Here is a 14832-nt window from a genome sequence, read left to right on the forward strand (position 1 = left end):
AAATCTGCTACTCTGAAAACTGCTACAGTTTTCAGCATTTATGTTACTATAATAACTTAATACATTTTAAAATGTAATTTATTCCTGTGTTGGCCAAGCTGAATTTCCTACAGCCATAACTCCAGACTTCAATGTCATATGATCCTTCAGAAATCATTCTGATATGCTGATTTGGTGCTCAAGAAACATTTCTTAATCTTATCAGTGTTGACAACAGTTGTGCTGCTCAATTTTGTTTTGTTTTTTGTGTGGAAAATGTGATTTATGTTTTCAAGGATTATTTAATGAATAGAATGTTCAATACACTGTAAAAAAAAAAAATGTTGAGCCAACTTTTTTATTTTAAGGCAACCAGCTTCAGCAGATTTTTGAGTTCTCTTTTAAGTGTAGAACAGCAATTATTTGAAATAGAAATCTTTTGTATCTTTATAAATGTCCTTATTACCACTTTTGATCAATTTATTGCATATCTACAGGAGTTGGACAAAATCATGAGAACACACATTATTATAAGGGGTTAATATCATTTGTGTGGACTGCAGTTAAAAGACAAATATTGTGATTGTCTTCTATTTTATATTTTGTTGTTTATATTCTCTAATTTGTAAATCATTGTAGGATAGTTATGTTGTGTTTAGTACAAGCCGTGGGTTAAATAGATTTATCAGACTTCCAAAAAAGGCAAATCATGGAAGCCTGTTTAGCAGCAGTGTCTCTAAACTTAATGGCCAAATTATTTGGTGTTTTAAGTACAACAGTGTTTATGATTATGAATGCACAAGAAAAGCATGGCATGACTTAATAAGTGAAGAAGAATAAGGGGCAAAAATCAAAAGTGAATGATAGGGCTCATCAAACATAAGAATGATTGTGAACTACATTAGAAAAGTGACAGCAAACCTCAAAATTCACCTTGAATAAAAAATTACCACAGAGAACTTCACAAAAACAACATCCATGAAAGAGCAGCAAATGCTAAAACTTTTATAACAGAAAGCAGTGAACAAATGTGAAAAATATGGTGTCATGATCATAATCCTTAGACATTTGGAGAACCCAGATGAACTTCAACATACGCCTTCTCCAGGTCAATCACCTGACTTGAATATTGTCAACCACTGTGGGCAGTTTTGGAAAGAAAAGTAAGTAGCCAGTTCCCTCCTCCAACATCTCTAAGCAACTGGCAGATGTTCTGATAAACCACATTCAACTGGAGACTATTCAAAGGTTCTATGAATCTATTCTAAGACGGTTGGAAGCTGTATTAAAGGCAAATGGTACAAAACATCTTAATAATCAAATAATTGCCTATTTCCCAGGTGTTCATATTATTTTGTGTCTTTAACATAAACAGCACTTGGATTTCATTGCACTATAACGAAAAAACTAAAAAAATACTTTTTAATAGCATGTTTTGATAACACGGTTTTAACTACAGATGTTGTTTCTAATTTGCTGCTTATTACCAATTAGTAAGGTAGTTGTTAAGTTTAGGTATTGGGTAGGATTGGTCATGCAGAATGTGTTTTATGAGTAGGCCTACTAATGTAATAATAGCTAATATCATAATAGGCATTCTAATAAGCAACCAGTTAATAGATATAATTGGTCCATATGCTAAAGTGTTACCACTCTTAAAAGTCAACTAGACACAGACTGTCACAGTCTTCTGTGGTCTCCTGCACCAGCTAAGCAAATACCATTGAGACAAACGGAAAAGCTAATGGATAGCTTTCTCCACATTCATTACAGTACATACAGTAGACCTCCCAGTCAGTAATTACAATAAAAACCGGTTCTTGTTGCCCAACACTAGGGTAGAGAGTCTCTCAGTTAGTGAATGAGTTCTGTGGGTCCGGTCTGGCTTGAAACCAAACCATCTCTGTCTGTCTAGAGATGCCAAGAAAAAGCCTTGGGATTTGTGCAAAAACAAACTCTCATCAAACACTTCTAATGTTCAAACTTACAAACGTTTCAGTTAAACACATTTCTCACATGTCACTCCGGTTTTTGTTCTTCCGACTGTTCTGCGATCAGCTACATGAGTTCTGTAATGAGGTCAGCGGACCGTGACGAGGTGACAGCGCTGTTTGAAATGTCTGTAGCCATTGCCCCCGGCTCACAGTGCACCATTTATTTCCCTCCATCACAGGAAAAGCCACATCCCATCTCTCTTAGGACAAAGCATAAAATGAGAAAAACATCCAAATTGCAGCTGACGTGGGTAGCAGTGGCCGTTTGTGACATCAGTGCTACCTTGGCTGACGGTCATTGGCTTGTCTGTCACCATGCCAACCCTGAGAGAAGATAATGAGACCAAAATACTGCTCAAACTGGCATCTCATCTTATTTCACATCACTCGTCTTACTATACGGCTATGGGTAGTGCCAGCACAGAGAGAGAGTTGCTCTATTCTTAGAAAGGAAACCTGAAGAATTTACGGTAATCGATATATCGGCTCTGTTCACAGAGGCAAAAGGGGCAGTGTTGGTTTCCCCTCAAATATTTTTAACACATGCTGTGCTGAATACAACGCTGCATTTTTGCACAAATGACATGACACTGCCACATTGTTTAATATCACATAGGTGTGGAAAAGCTAAACGCATGCTAATTTCGCACATTAATATCCTGCGAGGGATTACGTGTAGCTACTGAACGCAGGAAACGCAGGGAACGAAGGGAAAGCTGTCACTTCGCTCCTAAGCAATCCGTCTATATCTACAATACACATTGGCTCACTTGACAGAGGCTTCCACAACATTACCACTTAACCAATTACAAGCCAGCAGGAACATAGATCAATAGATGACATCCGTGACAGTAATGCAATAACCTAAGCAAGATACAGACGGTAAAGAGAGTGGCATCTTCATTCAACAGCAAGGCATCTCGATTCCCACATCTCCACCTAGATTTCCAACTCATGTTGCTTCTATACATGTCGACTGGTCAGAAGGCAAACTCCTGTTGCTTTGACATGCGAATCGCATGAGCGACAGGTACGCTATGTGTTTACATTTGCATAGAGACAGTGTCTCTTTCAGCTACCTCTTTTTGCCCATCAAAGGTTCAAGACAATGCCATCACATTGACCAAAAGACTGCAATACAATGAACAAGAGCTGTCACAAGAACCTCACAGAGGCAGAACATCACCCATTGCATGAGTGTCAACTGACGTCAAGCTCGAAACGCAGCTCAAAACATCTGAGCTCCAAAGGTGAGAGAGAGTCTTACCGTTGGTGGAGTGAAGGCTCTCCAGACTCCAGTAATGGGACATGACCCCTCGCACTGCTCTAACCCCTCCGGCCAGTCCCAGAGCGGGGCTACAGTCTGAGTCAAAGCCAGGTGACTGCTCTGAGCTGCCACCACTGCAGACACCTCCTGCCAGCGGGACGCCCACCTCACCGGCACTGTGCTGGGTGCGCATGTGGATGCACAGCAAGAGGAAGAAGGGTGGCGTCGCTTCAGCAGGTGTTGGGTCCAAAGCGCGTTTCCGAGGCTCGAGTGTGCGTCGTAGCCTCAGACTCCCTCTGTCATTCCTCACTCGCTCTCCTGCTCTTTTACTTTCACTCTTGGATGCACAGTCTCAAAGAGCTCACGGCTTAACACAGACGCCCAGACACACAATCAGCCTTCTCTCTCTCGCTCTCTCTCTCGCACACGCATACAGTCACAGGCTGGCATCACTGGGGATCCTTTAAGGGGAGGAGGACTCATACGACTCACATGGCTCAATGCGAAACGCTTGGTCTGGCGCTGAAACGGACCGCCTTCCCCCTCCCTTCCAGTCCCCCCTTGAGATCCCCTCCTCCACTGTTAAAGCCAAGCTGTTAGTAAACCAAAAGACAGCGCCTGGAGAGAGCACTAGCGATGTTGAGAGTTGCAAACACCTTCTAAGAATTTAACCCATAATTAGCTGAGATCACACTAATGAGCCCAAAAATGTACGCAATTTATCACAACAAAAGCCCAAGCATGCTTGCACAGTACGCTGACATGATACCAAAGGATGTGATTTCCACAGAAATGGTCAGGATCTCTGGAAACTATGAATAGAAAGGAATGTGGCTGGTGTGAAGCCTTTCTCATCAGACTCAAGCTTAAGAATCTTGACTTGTGCGAACCCTTGCAGCTGTGACTACACTTTACATAACATGGGAGCTGGATCCGAAACAACGATAAAACTCAGCGGAACATTCCTCACATTCTTGTATATGACAGGTCAGACTGGCCACTGGTTTAGATCAGGGGTTTTCAAACTCGGGTCTGGGGACCCCCAAGGGGATCCGTGGAAAAGTTCAGTAAAAAAAAAATCCAGTAAAAAAAATAACATTTGGAAAGTAGTAATAATAATAATTATTAGTAGTAATAGTATTAAATAAATCATTCTTATATAAATAAATAAGAAAATCCAAAACACTGAGAATTTGAAAAATGATCATATTATTTATTTATTTATTTGTTTATTGTTCCCTCACAATAATTATTATTATTACTAGTAATAGTAGCAGCAGTTACTATTATTATTTATTATTAATTTCATTGTTATTTTTATTATTATTATTATGAGTAGTGGTAGTAATAGTAAAAATGTTATTATTATCATTTATTATTATTTTCATTATTTTATTTACTATTGTATTAATCATATTATTATTAACAATCATATTAAATAGTAAATATATAGAGAACATATTGACAAAACCATTGTAAACAACAATAACAACATCATGGTAACTATTTTTCTCTTATAAATAGAGAGTATTTATAAAAGAAGCAAATACATGGCTGTATAGAAAGAGGCTCTATTGCAAGGGGATCTTCATATTTGGAGATCAAAATGTGACTTCAAACCTCCAGTTTAAATCACACATACACATTAAAAATCCAATTGGACTATTAGCCAACAGACTAAAATAGCATAAACAATCGGCATATTAGAATTCATAAAAACGCACAAGCTGAGGAAAATATGTTCAACCCAACAGTCACAGATGCAAACAGGTCAAACAAACAAGTCTGAATATCCCTTAAATATTTCACAGCATTGTCCAGTTCATATTGTGATTCAGAAGGAGTAAACTCACCCAGAGGGGCGACCTGTCCATGTGCCTCTTGTGCTGGTGTGCTGAGATTCGATTCTGTGGAGAGAAGCATGTATCAGTGTTAGTTTGGCTCATGAAGAACTCCTGAACTAAAACTACAAGCTAAAAGACTCAAGTTCTACATTAGCATAGCCTCAATAGGAATGCTGCATTGGCTTGTCATGCGGCGTACAGAAAGGTCGTAGAGTGGGCATGATGTCAGCAAGGGGCAAAATGAGGTCATTGTGTCTTTCTCATAGCAATCCATATTACATAGGCAAGGCATTTACAGAGGTCTTGCAAAATACAGAGCAGGTCACAGCAATCAGACATCAATAGTGGGAGGAATATAAATATAAATGAAACAGAACAACAGTAAAATAGATCAAGAAGTCTCAGTTCAGACCAGAGATTCAGGAGAAAAAAATGCACACTTTAATATATAACTGGCTCAGATTTAGTCAGGGTTTTATGTTGGTCATAGAAACATAATGCTCATAACAGCAGGCAAACAAAACAGCCAACTCAAGGTCAGCCAAAGCCCATTTCATAGTAGCTTACACTTCTATTGAGACACTCTACTCAATTTCCTAAATCAAAGTCTCCTTTTAAAAGTGTGCGTATGTAAGGGGGGGGGGGCTTATAAACCCATGCCAGGTCTACCTCTACACTCAGAGAGCGAGCGAGAGTGAGCGAGAGAAGGCCTGGCGCCAGTGAGTGGGTGAGAAATAATCAGCAGGATTGTTTGGCAGAAAGAGAGAGGATCAGCACTGGGGGCCTTTGAGCTCCATGCATTACTGCACAAAGATAGCCTCTGTGCTCCCACTACGAGCACACACGACTGAATAATGCTTCTTAAGACATCGCACGCTGTAGGTGGAATTCATCACTCATCACAGATCTACTGTTTGTTTGTGGCTGCAGCTGGTCAAAGACCTCCTCAGGTTTATGTCCAGGTATCTTAACACAAATGAGTTAGTGCTCGATGATGAAATACTATAAATTTACATCAAAGACGTCTGTGAGTCTCTAGGCTCCAACTGTCACAAACAGAACTATAAATAACTCACAAAGGGTTATCAAAGGTTGCAGAATGAAGGAAACCATTGCCCCCTGGAGGACAATAAAGTACACCAAGACTTAAAGGAAAGATTTAGAAAGTCAATATACTTTGTACTATAATAAAAGGTTGTGGTACAATGTACAGACGGTTTAAATGCCAATGTTCCATACCTGAAAATGATGCACGGCGAGGCCAGCCCAAAAAGTCCAGTCCAACAGGAGTGCTCTGGGAGAAGAAGTGGTCTTTGAGACGAACAGAGGGGAACTGCTCTGGAGAAGTGAGGGAAAGTCTAGCGCGCACCTATGGATGAGATAAAAGTATATATTATTAATAATAACAATGAGTAAAACATATTTGCTATATATACTTTTTTACTACACTACATACTATTTACTATATGTATATACAGTATATAATGAAATGTACTGACAAAATGGTGACAAACAGTATATATTACTATAATATTCTATTGATACTGTTAATTATAAATAAAAATTTAAAAACTATATATTTATCTGTATATCTATATTTATATATGATGAAAAGCACTAGGAAAACAATGTTATAGTTATTATTATTATTTAAATATAATATTATAGTTAAAATACTGTTTGTACTGAGAAAAACTGTGTAAATTAATGCAATTGTCTATCATTTTAAATGACGCAAATTCATAAGCTCATTTGATATTTCTAAAAGACATAAATGGTGTTCAGCCAGATGTTTGTGTATTCAGGCAAATTACAAGAAACGGAAGAGAAATCGGAAATCCTAAAGGCACTACAAGGGAATGAATCCAGGAGCGCAAAACAGGAAGAAAGCAGAAGAGAAGTAAAGGTGCAGTGGGAGATGCTGATGGTCAAGTTGTTCTCTCTTTTTGATGAGTTCCTTACTTTCTCGTGCTTCTGAGATGTTGGTGTGCTAAGCTGACGCAAACCTTGCTGCGTATTAAGCTTCTTTTTATGGATGTTCTCCACATCAGTCAACGTTTCATATGAGCATGAAAGCCGACGTGTTTCCGTCGAATCGCTCTTCCTCTCCAGGTCAAGCTCCACCTCTCTGATGCCCTGAAGAGACACGGTCCAACCGTAGAGGTCTGAGATGGGTCTGGGTGCAGCTTTACCCTGCTCTCTGGACTTCACCCGAAGCACACATGCACTTCCCTGTTGTCTTCTCTCTTCTGACTGGATGGCTGGCTCAGTACTGTGCTGTACATGCTTTGAGTGCAAATTTAGGTGGTTATTGCACAGTACATGTACATGTCTTTTGATGGATGTCCACAAAGGGATGCAGTTTGTCAGATGTTGACTTTTAATAACATTAAGAAGTTAAAAGTAAACGTTAGCAAGATATTTACAGTGCACTGTATTTTTATATTTTCCAGTGAAAACATTATAGACTGTTGTATATATAAGAATATACAGTATATACGAATATATCTCTAACACATGTGTATTTTCTCTACACTAGCAGATTAGTACATAACATCCATAACAAATGTTTGGGTTCAGTAATATGTTTTTGGATTTTTTTTTGCATTAAGATGCATTAAATTGATCAAAATTATATTAAAAACATTTATAAAGTTACATGTAATTTCTCTTTCATATAAATGGTGTTCTTTTGCAAAGAATGAAGAAAATGGATCACCGTTTCACTGATGATAAGAGACATGTCATAAGCACCTAATCTGCATATTAGAATAATTACTGAAGGATCATCTGACATTAAAGACTGGAGTAATGGCTTTTGCCATCACATGAATAAATTGTTACATTTTAAAATAGCTTAAAATACAAAATAGTTTTCAATTGTAATGATATTACTGTTTGTACTGTATTTTTGATCAAATAAATGCAGTCTTGGTAAGCATAAGAGACTTCTTTCAAAGACATTTTAAAGTCTTACCAACCCCAAACTTTGAATGGAAAAATCTACCAATGCAAAATACACTTATATTTAAGATAAAAACTATTAAAACAAACCTTAAAATATTTTATAGTGAATTTTTGCACTGTAGGCCACACTTTTTAAAAGGGTGGACAATGTGATCATAAATGTTCCTTGTTAGCCACTAGATGCCACTATCTTTGAGAAGTATTGTAACTTAAACATGTAACAACCCTAGTCCATCTCAATACCAGAAAGCAAGAATGTATTTCGAACAATGCACCATAACAATTCACTTTTGCTTTGACGTATAAAGAGCCTTGTGAAAAATCAAACTGAAGTAGAATTACTATATACAAACAACATAGCAAAATATAGATAGTTAGAAATCGCATAGCAATCCTGTCCAAAATGTCCAAAGGACACATTTAAGCTCTCCTAACATCATAAACTTCATAACTGACTTTGACTCACCTCTGGTTTGTTGATCAGGGATGCTGAATTCAGGCTATTTTGAGACTGGCTGTCTGAACTGCTGTCCTCTAGAACGGACTCAGAATCAAAAGAGTGGGTTGGTGTGAGTTGTGCTGTCCTTGGTTTCAGAGACGTTGGTCTCTGAGGTGGATCGGAGAGACCATCAGTGCTCACTCCCTGACCGAGCGAGCAGAGAGAAGATGCAACGGATCTTGAGGGGTAACGGAAGCTCCTCCGGTATGTCCAGCCCAGACCAGGACTGTGAGGTTTCGGGCTCATGGGCCTCGTCGGCGTATCAGTAGTCTCAAAACAGCTTAGAGACCTGGTCCAGGTAGGTGACATCTGGTTTGCAAGTGCAAAAACAGTGGGGTGTAAAGGTGATTGCGACCTATCCTCTACATTGGACTCAAAGCCATCTTCTGAGATCTGGTCAGAATCTAAGTAAGGAGCACAAGGCAGCTCACCTCCTTCCAGATATTTACTATCTTCAGACTCTTCCTGAAGACCAGATTTCAAACTCTGTGAATCAGAAGGGCACATGTTCCTCAAACTCTTTTGGGAAGCTGGTGAACTGTTAAGTCTGGACCTGTTCTGAGGAGCACAGAAGACACAATCGATATGGCTCTGATGTATGGACTTGTCACAAACCATCCCAGGAACCGATAGAGTTCTTTTACAAAGTTCTGCTTCCTTAGAACGTTTCGACTTCCTCCAGGACTGCTTGGTTTTTACCTCCTCGTTCTCTGACTGTGGAATATGCTCCTGGTTGTCCCTCTCAGGATATCTGGACTCAAACAGACTAGACAGAGACTTGTGAGCCATTGCGAGCTTCATGCGCAAGTTTAAGTTATCGGTACTCTGGCTTCTTTTTTGTTGCAATCCCTCTGTCGTTGGGGAAACTCTAAAATTCAGTGCATCTCCATCTTTGTGCTGCTGATACAAATTTTGGGATATTGTATATTTCTCTCTATTCTGCATGTTTAAAGTAAAAGCTTTTTCAAAAATATCATCGTTGGAGTGGTCAAAAAACTTTGTAATGTCTGTAAGATGATCTGTACTTTGAGAAATAGAGGTCTTGTACAGTGAAGGGTTGGATTTGTTACGTGTGGGCGACATATTGTTCTTCAACTCACCCCGTTCATCTCCATCCTCACTGGAGTCCTTGATTTCTGGATCAGCCTTGCTATTGCCTTTGTGTTCTCGTTTAATCTTGCGGAATGAGGGCATTCGAGAAAAAACAGAAAACAAAGAGCCCTTCCCTGATTGAGTTCTCTTATTTCTTGCAGAACCGCGAAGACTAGAAGATGACTGAGTACTGTCCTCCGTCTCTTCGCTGTTGGTACTGGAGTCAAGGTCTTGTGACACAAAACTGGAAACACTATAACCATCACTGCTATCAAAACCATTTGATAAAGAGCTCATTGTTTCTCCAGCATATGGTTCATTCATGACAGTGGCTACGTTGGCTTTTGTACACATGGCAGAAATGTCCTCATGTGGGCGGTTTGTTACGTCATCACAAGAGATCCATTCCTCACTGAATTCACCTTCGAATAATGGACTTCCTCCCTGTTGCTCCCCCAGTCCGTTTTCCATCACAAATGAACTCTCTGGTGAACGGTCCGACTCCAAAATGGCCTCTAAATTAGTGATGGGTAAAATACGGCAACATGTAACAAATGCGCCCTCGGACTCCGAGTTGCGCAGTTGCAAAGATTGCTTACTAAGAGGATCAGAGGTTTCACATGTTGAATCAGTGCTTTCAGAAGAGTTTCCCATGAAAGTTTCAAGCTTTCTCTCCATGTTTTCTAATGCATAAGTATCATCGACCTTGAAAGAGCCACTCAGTGGTAATATGCTTTTCTCTTGGATGAGCTCCGGATGTTTGTGTGCAAGCAAATGGCCAATATGTGAAAATTCACAGTTTGTAGAGTCTGCATTAACCTCTCCATGTGTGCTGCGATGGTCATCTGTGTGTGAGGGACGCAAGGTTTGCAACACTGCAGTTCTGCTCTGACTGATGCCGTCTGTGCCCTTGAGCTGAAATCCTCCTGTTGTCTGCTCTCCTTCCACTGCAGACGAGTGCAGCTGGCACTCCTTTCCACCACTGCAATCACAGAGCTGCTTTAGTATAGCATCTCTATGGCTGCTGAATTCGTTGAATTCAGAAGGTTTAGCAACATTATCTTTGCTGTCAATTGCAGTCCTCATTTCAGGAACTTTAAAGGGAGTAGCCTGACTAGCAAGGGCACTGTCTTTGCAATCACCATCTTCTGAGATTAAAGATCCAGCATTGTTAGTAAGCCTGCTGTATTTTTGCAAATAATTGGGCAAAGAGATCTGTTCACCCAAGGCACACTCTTCTAAAGTAATGGCTTTAATATTATTATTTGTGTCTGAGCTGTATTCATTGTTTCTACTGTTCAGCTGGGAATAATCAAAAGGAGATTGTGCATTTGTGAAAGGATCAGTACATGCACTAGACAAAATATCAACATCCAGCTCAATTGTTTCAAGTGACTCGTTTTGCCTTGCTTGTTTGTCAGACAGGGTGTCGGGTCGGTGAAATTGTTTGGAGGTCTCTGTATATTCTATAACGCAATGTGCTATTTGTTTACAGTTCATATGAAGGCCATCACTGAGCTCAAAGCAAACATCTGTGGGGCTGACTTGAGATTTGTCATATGAAATCTCAAACAGACTAGCCAGAGATTCGACAGGACTGTCTACAGGACACCTATCGGCTTCAGCTGTCTTCATGTCAGGACACGCCACACTCAATGTCTTAGGCCTAGTGTATTCTATGCACCCCGAACTATGAGAGTAAATAACTGACTGCTCTATCGAGGGAACTATTGTACATTCTTTCTGGTACCCTTTAATAATGCGATGTGTTTTGCTATTCTTCTGTGTTCCTTCTAAAACATCACCATCGTTGGTATCAAAAGTTTTAGAGTTAACATACACTTGTGCTTCAGTGAATTCACCCTGTGTGTTACAGTTAATTCGGCTATTAGGGCACTGATGGGTTTCATAAAAATCTGCCTCAAGCTCTCCTTGCCCACTGTCCTCTAAACAATGACTGTCCATATGCCCACTACTAACTGAGTTATCCTTTTTTTCAGTGTGCATTTGTAATACTGGGAAATTTTGTTGATCGTAATGGGGTCTGGCCTGCAGATCTGACTGTTCTGAGGTCCGGTCATTGATCACATGCTGATTCAATGAATCTGACACTCCAGCAGAAGTTGCATTTGGCACATTTGAGAAAGCTCTCTCAGCTGCAAAAGACTCATATTCAGAAACAACAGGTGGGGTGTCATTTTTCTGCTTTTTTAAATTTAGACTGTTATTCTTATCGAAGTTCAAATTGAGTTCTTTGTCATTATCCTTTGATGAAAGCCTTCCAGATGTTTTCAAGGATTGACTGACTTCACAATTCATGAATACATCCACACAGTCCTGTTTTAATTGTCCTTTTTCATAAAGAGCCACTGTGTTTGAAATAAAACCAGAGTCTGACTTGGTCACAGTCCACTGGGTGTTCATAGAATTTGCCTTAATGAAATCAGTCTGTGATAGGCTGTATTCCACTGAAGTTTGTGATTGGCTGTGTTCCACTGGAGTTTGTGATTGGCTGTGCTCTATGGTGTTCTGTGATTGGTTTTGTTCTGCTAAATCCTGTGAATTCTGTGATTGGCTACATTCTATAGAATTCTGTATTTTAATGTGTTCTGATGTAGTATGTGGCTGACTGTTTTCTACTGAGTCCTGTGATTGGCTGCATTCTACAGAATCATTTGATTGGCTAAGTTGTACGGAATCCTGTGATTGGGTGTGTTGTAGTGAGGTCAGTGACAGACTGTATTCTACTGGGTCTTGTGATTTGTTGTGGTCGATTACATTTAGGGATAGCATGTCTTCTACTGAGTCCTGTGATTGGTTGTGTTCTACTGAATTCTGTGATTTGGTGTGTTCTACTGGGGTCTGTGATCGGCTGTGTTTGATTAAATTTTGGGATGGCATGTTTTCTGAGCTCTGTGACTGACTATGTTCTGTTGAGTCTTGTGATTGCCTGTGTTCTTCTACTGAATACAGTGATTGGGTGCATTCTATAGAATCCTGTGATTGGCTGTATTCTACAGAATCCTTTGACTGACCATGTTCTACTGAGTCTTGTAATTGGCTGTCTTCTACTGAATTCTGTGATTGCCTACATTCTACTGAATCTTGTGACTGATTGTGTTCTATTGAATCTCGTGAGTCCTGTGATTGGCTGTGTTCAACAAAATCTTGTGATGGCTTTTCTTCTGTTGAGGCCTGTGATTGGCTGTGTTCTGCTGAATTCCGTGATTGGCTGCATTCTACAGAATCCTGTGATTGGTTATGTTCTGTTGACGGCCGTGATTTGCTGTGCTCTACTGAGGATTGTGTTTGGCTGTGCTCTACTGAGGGCTGTGATTGGCTCTGCTCTACTGAGGGCTGTGATTGGCTGTGTTTTGTTGACTCCCCAAATTCCTGTTCAATAGGCTTCTCAACTGATACAGACTCATATACAGAAAGATGACCTGATTCAGATAAACTGATCTTATTTTCATTAACACCCAGCTCATGACATTCTTTATCTTTACTATTCTCAACAGAGGCATTCGAAATCAACTGTATTTCAGTGTTACTACTGTCAATATAATTTTGCTGTAACTGCTTCTCACTTGAGGTTATGATCTGTATTCGTGGCTCATTGTGTCCTGACTGAGTGTCTGTGATATTTTTGTTAATTTGATCCCATTTCGATCTTCCCTCAAAGGTGTCAGCAAACTGAGACTTGGCTCCATCACCGTCTGTTAAGGTCAATAATGAGTCATTAGCACTTGGCTCAGTGAGTGTTTGTGGTTCTACAGGGTTCTCCGATGCCAATAGGGGTGTTACTACGTAGGATAGGTCATTCCTTGAAGAAAAATCAACTCCAGGTCCCGCTGGAAAATTGCTAAAAACCTCCTCACATTCCGGAGCACCCTTAGCTTGCGATATTCCAGTGCCATCAACTCCCATGCGCATCATCCCCATATTTCCAGTCTGTGTTTGCAATTGTTCTCTATGCCCTGTTCTACTGAGACTGTCAGCATGATTGACAGAATGATGCTGTTTTGATGAAGAGGGATCTCTCTTTCTAACTGAAGGGGAGTCCAGATGACCCACAGAGCAAGATCCATTCTCATAGCTGAGCGATGTCCTACAGCAGTCCTTAGTTTCATGGCTCAAGCCAGAGAAAGTGTCACTGTGCCAAGAGTGTGTGTCAAAATATTCCTCTTTTGTGTCCTGTGCTGCTTCAGGAACCGGCTCACACCATTGCTGATGGTCCTGTTGCTCTCCATGCTCCTCCTGCAGAGACTCCCCATTATCCAGACAGGCTGCCTCACTCCCAGAGTCCTCTAAAGCTGGGGCCTAGGAGGACAAAGCGTATATGTGAGTCATTCTGCTGTTCTTAACAAAGAACACTTTATTTTTCTCAAAGTAAACAGTTTATAAGTGACATCAGTGAGGCAATTCAAAATAGGAATTAAACAATTTGTTGAGTCTTTTTTTTGTCTGCAATCAATTTAACTCTAAAGAGGAACATATGCTTGTGAAGTCACCCATCGAGGTATGAAAATCATTCGATTACTCTTAAATTCTTTCCCCTCACACATGGAACTAATGTGTCACTCAACCATGTCCTGCTTCATGCAGCTAAATCAAAGCTCTTTAGAAAGCATCTGCTTATATGAAGCATCTGATCCATTAGCTCATTTGTTCAAGGAATAATTTCCCCACAAACAAAATTGTACGTGATGATGAACAGATGCAGATGTAAAGAACACATGAGAGCACAACAGATTGCATGAGTCATTAACATCATATTAGCACAAACAATGGGGGAATAAAAATTGACAACTGACAGAAAAAAAAAAGTTAATAAAAAGTAAATGACAGCAATACAATAGACTGCACATAAGTGCAAAAATGCATTTGTAGCCAGATATTGTGGTTACAAAATCTACCATTACAGACTAACTGGACCATGCTTAAGAGGAAAAAACTTGACCCCTTGAGCTCCACTCATAGTAGGATGTGGAAAGGGATGGGAACTTGCACCAGAGCAGACATGTGTGCTGTCATCCAGCTTAGAGCAAACATACAAACAATCCCCTAAGTAGACCACCAGCCAACTATTTTTTTTTTCCTCAGCACATTCCATAATCCCTTCTTATTGGCCTCATAACCCACTGGTCTGTAGACCAATAACTAACCATGTCTCAAATCTTGTGAGCCCAA

The 14832-nt window shown here is 40.0% G+C and overlaps 1 protein-coding gene across 2 annotated transcripts in view; it reads right to left on the bottom strand.

The window, feature by feature from the left end:
* Positions 1-14832, bottom strand: part of LOC306881364 (rho guanine nucleotide exchange factor 4-like) — an 80211-nt gene that overhangs the window by 30038 nt on the left and 35341 nt on the right. Inside the window, exons 3-6 of one of the 2 annotated variants that reach the window (XM_079435433.1) lie at positions 8518-13962; positions 7047-7370; positions 6324-6453; positions 5094-5147 (exon numbers count right to left, since the gene is read on the bottom strand). In XM_079435433.1, the coding sequence (XP_079291559.1) occupies positions 5094-5147; positions 6324-6453; positions 7047-7370; positions 8518-13962 (5953 nt within the window). Of the gene's footprint in view, positions 1-3240; positions 3731-5093; positions 5148-6323; positions 6454-7046; positions 7371-8517; positions 13963-14832 lie in introns of those variants that run through there. The other variant, XM_079435434.1, reaches the window with a different exon arrangement.

This window comes from Barbus barbus, assembly GCF_936440315.1.
Source record: "Barbus barbus genome assembly, chromosome: 15".
NCBI classification, from domain to species: domain Eukaryota; kingdom Metazoa; phylum Chordata; class Actinopteri; order Cypriniformes; family Cyprinidae; genus Barbus; species Barbus barbus.